The 10,764-nt window shown below is 44.3% G+C and overlaps 1 protein-coding gene across 1 annotated transcript in view; it reads right to left on the reverse strand.

Moving 5' to 3' along the window:
- The window catches only part of GABRA5 (gamma-aminobutyric acid type A receptor subunit alpha5), a 54,361-nt gene extending 44,663 nt beyond the window's left edge, over positions 1–9,698 (reverse strand). The window contains exons 1-2 of the mRNA XM_041422101.1: positions 9,188–9,698; positions 1,118–1,239 (exon numbers count right to left, since the gene is read on the reverse strand). Coding sequence (XP_041278035.1) covers positions 1,118–1,239; positions 9,188–9,273 — 208 coding nt within the window. The 5' untranslated portion in view covers positions 9,274–9,698. The remainder of the gene's footprint in view (positions 1–1,117; positions 1,240–9,187) is intronic.
- Positions 9,699–10,764: the final 1,066 nt, after the last annotated feature.

Genomic DNA, 10,764 nt, shown 5'->3' on the forward strand with positions numbered 1-10,764 from the left:
ATCATCTTAGTAGCCTCCTCTGGACTCGCTCCAACAGGTTCATGTCCCTCTTATGCTGGGATTCCAGAGCTGGACACAGTACTCACAAAAGCACAGGGGAAGAATCTCCTCCCTCAACTTGCTGGCCACGATTCTTTTGATGCATCCCAGGAAGGAACTGGCTTTCTGGGCTGTCAGTTAACACTGCCAGCACTCACACAATACCTATCACAGGATCACATGAAGTGTATCTTGGATGAACCTACTCCCCTCTGCTGGCTTGGGAGATCTGCCTGATTCCAAACATCTATCAGACATGTCCGAAGTTAGGTCAAATTATTTCTAACCTCAAGTGTCTAAGTCTTTCTGGCATCTTTTCAAATCCGGGTCTAATTTAATTTAAGGGCAGAAATTTCAGAAGTTTGTTATATAAGATAAAAAGCATCGAGCCCTATTTTCAAGCATCTCTGTGTAAAGTGAGAGGAGAAGGAGAGAAAGGGATGAAAGCAATGTGTTGGTCTCACAAGAGGAAGGGGTGGGGGTAGCCAGATTAAAAAAGGGCCAGGAAGAAACATAACAGATGGTTTACACATGGGTAGGAAATGAGAGAAATCTGGGGGAAAGAGAGCTGAAGGAGGGCTCAACAAGGTTAGGATGGCAACCACTATTCACATGCTGTGGTTTTAAAATAGCTGCTGTAGAGGTTATCAAAAAGACATATCAATACAGATTTGCTGTACTTGTCTAAATATGGATGATTTGGGGATCTGTTTTTAAAAGAGATACATAATTTTATACAGGCTGACCAGGAAGGCAATCTTGCAGCAACCTGCTATCACAATGTCTTGCTCACCTTAGGAAATACCAGAAATAAAAACCCAAACCGTATTCAATTACAGAAAAAAAAATGTATCACAGATGCTCTCCTAAGCCAACCTCAGATGACCTGAGTGACTGAAGAACATAACTTTCAGTAATCTTTTTCTTATGCCCCATTTGCTAGGAGACAAATCTGCTTTCTGGACTTAGTTTAGTTAATCAAACACAAGTCCCTTGTCACAGCCAAGAGCAGGTACCCATCTGAGAGGGCACATGTAGACAATGCTCGGGTCTAGCAGGGGACAACATGTTATCCTACCTCCCAGTCCTGGGCGCAGTCTGTTGTCGTAGCCGTCCAGCAGACCATCCAAGATCCTGGTGAATATAGTGATGTTATCATTGGCCTCCTCTTTTACTGATGGTGTTGGCGTTTGTGAAAAGCTGTTTTATGCAAACAAAAGGAAATGTGTCAAAAGCCATGCTGGTTTCAAGGGGCTTCAGTCTCAAGGGAACTTTGTAATGGAGCCTCCAAGGCTGTCTCCTCTCCTGCTGCGCCTGAACAGCACAGGGAGCTGCAGCCATTTATTTCATCATTACTATAAACTCGTCAATAGCTCTCCCTGGACAAGGACCCAAAGAAGGACCCATGCCATGGAGGTAAAACCATGGGATGCAGGATCGGGGGCCACCTGAGCCCTTTGATCTTTGCCCATAATGCACAGGCAAATCCCTGACCCCTGCACTACCCCATCCCACATCAGCCCCACCACCTCCCCAGGGCTGGCATGGCTCCATCCATGGCAGGGAGCAAGGTCAGCTCACAGCAATGGCAAAAATCCATGTTACTGGATTTCCCTGGGTTAGCTATCCATTCCTTGGGAACTATACCAGCTGGCTGGGGAGCTGCATGAGAAGCAGAGGTTTGCCTGGAGATGCACCTTCAAGTATGCCTGAAGGTGCTGTTCAATCTTTAAATGCCAAACAGCTTCTAATTTTCAAAGTTTCTATAATTTATTGCCAGAACAAAGGATGAACTGTGACCTTATTTGAGGATAACAAACTCCCACTACATTGAAAAATCCCACTGGGGTATCACTGGGGTATCTGAAAAACATACTGCTGTACAGAAAACACAGTTCTTCACTCCTCCTCTCTCTTTTGCATAAATTAGTTCTCCCTTGTAGTATGCAAATAACAGCAATGTGTAGTGGGCCTCATTCCGTGTCTTTTGGCGACTTGTTTTTATTCCAAACTTTTTTATTTCATTATTTTATCCATGGCTCAGACCTAGGAAGCTGCTCACAGCACAACTAACGACTCGCATTTTTAAATCTGTTTGATTTTCATTTAAAGATGCTTAGGAGAATCCCCTGCTTATTAATGCCTTTGCTTACTTAAAGAATAGACATGGGAGATTATCCACAAGCGTGCTTCACCTGCAGCAAGCAATGAGCATCTCTTAAGACAGCTCACACTAGGCACTTATTCATGATTCAGCCTCTGCTGAGATCACCAGCAAATCCTCTAGCTGTGACAGGGCACACCGCCCCACCAGGAACTGTTCCCTGCCTCATGCACCCTGCCAGCACTTACACTCAGCAACCTGAACTTGATGGGAGACAGTCATCCAGATATAAAAAAAAATAAATAAAAAGAATCCATGTTTATTTACTACCCGTCCCCTGGAAAATAAATCTGTAAATAAATAGAGAAGCTGCCAGCATCTCTCTGAACAGCTTTCCTTGAAGAATACTTGTAACATACGTGGTTGCCTTACCTAACAGAACAGGATTCATACAAAGAAAGACAAAGGGACCTCAACATGGTTTTACCTGCATAAGGTTTCCACTAATGAGACCTCACTAACACCCCTGTAGTGCATCTGGAAGTTTTAATGACACCAGACCTAGCTCAGAAGAAGATGCTCGCAGCCATGTATGCCCCCACAGACCCGGGCACCCCCAGTCCTGCGCTTGTTCCCTTTACAGTTTGTATGCCTCAGCTGAAAGAGGAAGGGATTGCAAAGCCTCTCAGGACACGGGAGAAAGGTCAGGTCCAGGATGCACCGATGTTATTCCCAGAAACACCAAAGCCCCTGAAAACGCCTGGCTGAGGAGGTTTCTTACGACCTAAGTGCAGCTGGCACTGCTGCAATCCTCAGCAAGCTCCACACTGCAGAGCCTTGGGGGCCTTGGGGCCACCAAGGATCTCTGCTCACTGCACGTGGAGGCATAGCCACAAATCTTGCCTGTTTTTCATCTCCATGGTCAAAACACCAAACTAATTCTGTTTTCTTTGCTGTGACAACAACATCTAGTGAGCAACTGAGGCAGACAAGAAAAAAGTTAATCCAGCAGGTGCAAACTGATTACAGAAACATTAGACATGTTTTCAGGCTGGACAATTCCAGAAAAAAGACTGTACACTTTTTTGTCAATTGTAATTGAAGGGATTCACCATTTAAAAATGAATATGCACAAGTAGCAGCCTAACAAATGCAAACAGGAGACAGAACTTGGAGACTTTCTTTAAATGCAGCAACCACAATGAATGCTTTGATAAAATCCTAGTATAAAGCATGAAAATCCAGTACACCTAGAATACTATTTTTGACTCTTCTCATCTATTTTATCTTTTCTTTTTCATAAGAAAGAGATATGCATCATGCTGTCTGCCTGCTACACTGCATCAACGTAGGAACCCATTTTCATTTTCCACTGCATCTGACAAAGAAGCAGAGAGATCAAACTTCATTTCATTCCTACAAGTTTCATGAGAAGCTGCGACTAGACAAGGGGAGAGCAATCTAAATTAGTGCCTCATTAAGTAAAAATGTGAGGTTAGCAGTCACCTATTCCCTCTGGCTCGCTGACTGGGCCACTCAGTATGCATGTAGCTCAGAAACATCCTCAGCAAGACCAGCCCCCCTCCTCTCTGACAATTAAGAGATATGGAGGAGACTTGCAGGGTCATTATGAAAGATCTTGGGAGAAAAGGACAGTGCAGGTAAAATGTAGGTGTTGCAATGGGAGATGGGAACAAGGGATATCAAATGCGGAGCTCGGATTATTGCAAAGATGCAGTGCTGGGGGCACAGGACACAAAGCTACACTAGTTTCTCTGCTCTTGAAAAAGCTTGTTATTTTTAGTGCTTATGGCTGAATTCAAAGCCAATTGAACTCTGAGGGAGGATTTCCATTGAACTATTTTTGTGGGGATGGGACAAAATATATTTAAATCTCAGAACTGCTCCTCTCAATCTAACAAGAGTAATTGATGCTACTTCCTTCTATCTCAGCTATGTACGTCTTTCACAGGAACAGTACACACACCCCATACACTGAAATACTTTTATTTCTTCACAACAAAAGCTAATTAATAGGGGGAAAAGCAGGAGAAACAACTATGGTGAAGACTAGTAAAAAGTCTGCACTTCTGCAAAACTGCAATCCAATTTAGATTTGGCAGATCACTTCACCCAAAAAAGAAGGCATCTGATTCCAAATTTCAGTGAAATGCCAGTATTATGTGAAGTTACATTTGTAGATGGATTGCTGTTTGCTCTTACGTAAGTGTGACTTTCTCTGTCTTAACAGAAAGTTAGCATGCAATTTCTGTTGAGATTGCTGGTGAAATGCATGTTTTGGAGTAAGGGCTGAGATTGTCATGACATGTAAAAAGACATGTAAACTCTACTTGCAAAGTTACATGCACACATTAGATACTATCTACCTCAATGAATAGAGAGAAATAGGTGCTACCTACCCTAAACTAATTATTTCCACACAGCTAAGGATTAGGCTTTATCAACATATTAGTAGGTAAGCACATTATTGCCTCTCTGCAGTGAAAAATGTTTTTATAGCAGAAATTTTCAGTTAGGGATAAAAATAAACCTATAAAAGCATCTTAGGGAAATGCTAAGAAAATTCAGAGATAATTGCATTTAAAGCTCATTATTGAACATAAACTAAACCAACCAGGAATACTTCTCATCACATTTATTTAATATTGCAATTTTAGGGTAACTGAAAAAATCAGAAGCCACAGAAGGGGCCCATCAGTGTAAAATGTAATAACTCTCTACAGATGCTTAGCTACCTCTTCTGATGACTTCATAATTTACCACTTTAAATATCATTGTCGTTTTTGCCATCTAGTCAGAATCATGGTAGGTACTACTCACAGGTTAGCTGTAATAAGAGGAAAAAGTATGGTGGATATTTCATGATTTTCCCAAAACTTCTTTAAAAAGAAAAGGTAAGAATTTCTGAAAAAATAACTGAAGAGTATTTCACTACTGAAAGATATATTTTACTCTCTCTCTTTTAAGAGTAGTGTTTCCAATAACTTGCTTTAATAGGATTGCAATTATATCTGAACTTCAGACAAATTAACAGTTTGTGGAAGACAGTGGAGAACATAAAGGTTTGGATAAAGCCAGGTGGCCAGGCATCAAAGGAAATATATTTACTTTTCTAAGTTAGCTTCTTGCCACCCCTTCAGTATGGATTCTTGAGACCTAAAAATGTTGACTTTGTGAATTTGTGCATTGAAGACTCAATTCTTTCACATTGGATTAGAACAGAAGACTGACTAAAATGATGAAATTTTAAAACTATGCTCAGATTATTAAAAAAAAAATTAATTCTTTTGTTTAGCAAGAGCAGTGTTTTCAGTGCCTTCAGGAAGGAGCAATTTGTGAGCAGTGCAGTGAAAGCCTGTTTTTCACAGGGTGACACTCTTAGAGTCCTCCCTATTCCCTGACATCCTAATGCCCCTTTCGATGTCCTGAACTGCTTCCAGGGTCGTTAAACACCTCCCACCACTCTCAGCTCCCCAGGTCACTGACCTGCAGCTTCACTGGGAGGCACTGCATGCCAGGGCTTCTCCTGCAGCAAGCAGAGCTGGATGACTCCTGCTCTTTGGCCAGCTGGCGGGCCAGAGATGCTGAAGCCGTTCAGCTGTTCGGCTGAACAGGACTGACTGATACCTGTCTGCCTCCTGCATGCAGTTCCAGATAGCAATTTAGTTTTCCAGTTATTAGAATTGTCTAATGGGTTCAAAAAGCTATCTGGAGATATGAAGAATGAAAGGAAGACAGAATAAAAAAATAAACAGACAAGCATGACTGCATAAGGATACAATAATTCTTACAAAATTAGTCTTTAAAAATATGAGGAAGAACTCCCTAGCATCACAAGTACTTGAAATGAGGTATCCCAGCAGAACGAACTGCTTAGGGCTGCAGAGACTAACTTGAAATAACAGCCTGAAGGAGAGGTATGTTTTGCCTAAATAGCAGGATTATGGTCTTAGTAATAACGGCTGTGAGCTGGAGAAGAAGTACGTGAAAATACAGACACACCATGGACTGAATTCTTCAGAGCGTACAGAGAAGTGCTGCGTTGGCTACACATAATTGGGATCTTCTGTTCTTCGTGTTTCTGCTATTATAAATATTATTAGCAGATGGCAACTATACTGTGGGTACATGAACAACGTCCATTCCTGTTGGTTCTGGCTCTGAGACAGATTTCTGAAATTGCACATCCAAAACGCAAACACACCAGGACTGTGCATCACCAGTGTGACCCCATGGACAGCCTGGGACTTGCAAAGTAAGAGCTGGCCAGCTTGGGGCCAGCCATAGGCTACCTCATCTCAGGGAGAGCTGTGTGTAAGCAGCCAGGTAGTGGCAGCAACCCTCACAGGGCTGCCACTACCTGGGCATCCTGAGGGCTCACAAGCAGTGTTTTATCTCGCCTGAAAATACTCTTCATGGTTTTATTTTACTTTTAATCATCCTCTAGCTTTATTATTAATGTTTACTTTTGAGACAATTGTGAGCTACCTTGAAATGCTTAGGTGAAACACCTTAACTTGTTAGAGCATTATACAACTCAAGGCTGAATTTCAAATAGGCTAGAAAAAGCTTTGATTCGTGCTGGACCATTTCTGCAGAAGAAGATTCACAAAACTGTTATACCAAAAACAGGAGGGGGGGAGTTCAAAACCTCTTCTCAGTTCATCTATATCTTTGCATTTTAATTCAGTGATTTTTTTTTTTAGATAGCTGCTACCGATACTGTCTACAGTCCTCCTCTACTGCCTACTAATGTGGATAATTCTCGATAGTCATTACACATTTATGTTTAACATTAATCACAGTCTTTTGCTGAGATTTCTCAAGTAGCCTAGTAGATTGAGATACATAATTTCTGTTTATGTTACCAGGCATTGTGCATCAAAATCCCCCAAGGTGGCTTTGGCTATGTCAGCAAAAACCATATTTATGATTTAATATAAATATGGAATGACTATGGAGAACTGTAGAAAAATATCTGCCTTCATCTGTAATGTCCTACAGTATTCTGATTTTTAATTTGTACTCCTTTGACCAATCACTTTTATCTAGCACATTGCAAAACTCACTGCAATATAACAGAGCAGTAGAAACATGGATGAAGCTAATAAAGAAGAATCTGGTAGCAACAGCAAGTGTTATCAGTATTAGATTCCTGCAGTTAATACAGCAGCCTACATGTTAATTGTACTCCTCCGTCCTGAAGAGTCAGTCCCAAAGCACTTAGCAAATTACACTCTGAAACTGCTTCTGCCTCTGAAGCAGAAGCGCTGGAGCATCCTCTGTCTTTCTAGCAGGGTCAAAATTCAGCCCTCAGGCAGTGTGTGAATGGTGCAGTGAATTGGGGCTGCTTATCTCTGCAGGCCTGGACTAAAATTACTGGATCAGAAATGGGGGGCGAGGGGGGTGGGGTGGGGGGAATTTATGTGATGATCTCATTTTAGTGCACAGAAGCTTTTTGACTAACTTGCAGAAAACAAGTGTCCTAGTTTCCTCTAACTGTCCTATTCTGGTTATCTGCCAGGTTACAGGTCACACTGACCTGTACCTGGGACTTTGATTCCGTATTTGCTCTGGAGTCAAGAAAGAGTTAAACCATCTGGGTTTTGGGTTGTTTGGTTTTGGGTTTTTTGCATCCTCGTCTATCTATTCTTCTGTTAGAGGAGATACACACTTATAAGACCCACACACCAAGCAGGTCACACTCAACTATTGCAATATGCTGCCTTCTGCAGGGATGACGAACAACCAAGAAGTTGTTATAGTCACCAAGATTTTCTCAATGTGGAAATACTTTGTCAAACTACAATGATGTAAAGACAAGTTTAAAGCAAGTCCCACTCTGCCCTCTTAAATTCTGTCACAAAATCCTGGGACACTTTTGCATTAGACCATGGTGAAAGAAGGACCAGGTTTTTCCAACTTTTTGCATTCTTTGTAGAGTGCAGTCCTTCCTTCAACTGTTCATAGAAACCTCAGAGGTTACAGGCTTCCACCTACCTGCATGGGACACGTGCTGGATACCAGGCTAAGCTTTGCATACAGCAAAAACATCACCACTCAAAGTTTGGTCTTTCTCCTAGTTCCAATCTGGAACAAATCCGTTTGCTTGAAATCAGAAACTGATTTGCATCTCCATTTTGTATCTTCTTATAGCAAGGAATTGATGGGTGCGCTTGTGAATCAGCATGTTGGGAGGATTCATTTTTTTCTGGTGAAATCATAAATAATTGTTCTCCTCCACAAAGAAGAATCAACCTACGTTTCCCAAGCACTTGCAAAATGCTTTTTCCATGTTCCATTGTATAGATCATATTCAGAAAGTTCTTAAGGTCTCTGGGTATAGGGAAAACATGTAAATAGAGGGTTTCTGACTTTATTTTTCATTTTCTGAGACCTACAGTTGGAGCATCTCTTTGATACAGTTTTCAGAATATCACTGTCAGGAAATCATCCAAAGCAAAAATAAGGAAACGGGATTCCTTTCTATATGCTTCAGGGAAACATGATTTCTAATTATTCTAACAAGTTTCCAACTCAGACATCCTTCTAAGCAGTCACTATCTTAGGTCAATCAGGAGGAAAGCCTGTACCAGCTAGTAACATGCATCAAGTCACACTATCGCAGTTTTGGGGGTTTTTTTGCACTACTGCCTATAACCAGCACCCACCAGGTGAGAGGGAAGGTGCAAGATCCCGACATCACAGACACAGGGGCAGAGGGGACCAGAGCCCCCGGCTCTTCTAAACCCAGGTCAGAGCACTCAGCAGCTGTAGGCCTGATGTGAACTCCTTGTGCCCCACAAGCCTTTCCCTGTGCCACCATAGCAGGCATAAAGAACTGACACAGGAGAGCAAATCTGAACAGGAGAGCAAACCACTCCCTTCCCCCCGACACCAGCAACTTAAGATGAAACGCAAAGCCCGCTTGTTTTGTTCAGCTGCTCTGTACCACACAGAGCCAAGGTTTCTCATCTCCTTAAAAAAGCCACAGCAGAAATTCAAATGCAACTGGCAACTCACCCGAAGTGGCTGGCTAAACTCATGGAAACGCAGAAGAGGAAGAAGTTTTTGATCATGATAAAGTCAGAGACCATCCCATTGTCCATTCCAGAGGAGAAGAGAAACGCAGGTGGTTGCTTTGGTGAAGGTGCAGCTGTTCACTTTGTTCTTACACTGCAACAATACAAAAAATTGATAAATTATTGCATGGACAGAGAGCAGGATAGCGGAGTTCAGCTAACACCGCATCTTTTGCTATCTGCGTTTTTCACAAACTTATCTAGGCTTATGTAAACATCAGCTGTTTATGTAAAATTGTGTATCTTCAAGGACATGTTTTACCTTCTGCTGTCAGCAAACTGCAAAACAGGAAAAATTCTTTGTGGCCCAGCTTTTCCCAATATTCATCTGTGGTACAAGTAACTAAAAAAATAGCCACCATTTTCCAAATGCCAATTTCAACCCTTTACCTATTTCAACAACTTCCACATGCCTGCAAACCCAGGGCTATGTGCAGCCTCCGCATCCTTTCCTTCCATCGCAATTTTTTCCCATTAAATACCCGGCTTTCCTTTCCAAAATCCCAGTTGAAATGCCAAGAAACACCTACTGCTTCTTGGAATTCATGCTGCTGATGCACGGCTTAGCAAAAGGAGGGTGGGTTGTTGGGGGGGGAAGAGGGTAAAAAGTGACCTTCCTCGCAAAGGCACATAAACCTCACGCTAGCACGAAGAACGACAGTAATGTAGCTGCTCCAGCGACTGCTGCTTTTTGGATACCTGCCTCAGCGACCAGATCACCAATTTCAGCATTGTGCACTAACGTTTTCCTCTGTGCCCTATTAAAAACAAACAAAAAACCAAAACCACAACAAAACCCCCCAAAAGCCAACGAAACAAAAAACAACAAACCACCCCGAACCCAACAAAAAGCACAAAACAGCCCTCAAAAACACACCCAAAGGGGAATTGCCTGGATTTTCCACCTGAACCCTGTGCCCCCGTGCTACATCGCTCAGCAACTTGTTCTCCCACCCCGCCGGAGCCGCAAGGCAAAACGCCCGAACCAAAAGCCGCCCCCCGGGGCTCCCCCGCCCGGCCCGCGCTGCCCCGCTCCGGGTCCCGCTCGCTCCGCACCGGGCACTGCGGGGCCGCCGCTCCCTTCCCGCAGCCCCGACCCGCCCGCACCTGTCCGGAGACCGTCGCTCAGTCGCTGCCGCCGCCCGCGCACTGCGCCCGGGGCGACGCGCTCCGCTCCGCTCCGCGGAGGGTGGCAGAGGCCCGCCCGAGCCCGCTCCGCCGCTCCTTCCCCTCCCCGGTCCCCACGGCACCCCGGGACTGCCCCCGCCCCGTGCGCAGGCCGAAGTTTCCCGCGGCCATGTGCGCGGCGCGGGGCGCGGCGTGCCCGCCCGGGGGGCTGCAGCCCGGGTTCCCCGCCGCCCTCCGCCTGCCCGGCCGGGCGCGGGAGCCCGGCGCTTACCAGCCGCCGGCGGGGGGACGAGGACGAGGGGGCAGTGCTTGCCCGAAAGTTGCGGAGCGGCAGCAGGAGCGGAGCGGGAGCGGCGGCGCTGCCTCCCGGCCGCTGGCAGGCGCGGCCCC

This window comes from Onychostruthus taczanowskii, unplaced genomic scaffold (genome assembly GCF_017590055.1).
Source record: "Onychostruthus taczanowskii isolate IOZ18803 unplaced genomic scaffold, ASM1759005v1 scaffold71, whole genome shotgun sequence".
Classification (NCBI taxonomy): domain Eukaryota; kingdom Metazoa; phylum Chordata; class Aves; order Passeriformes; family Passeridae; genus Onychostruthus; species Onychostruthus taczanowskii.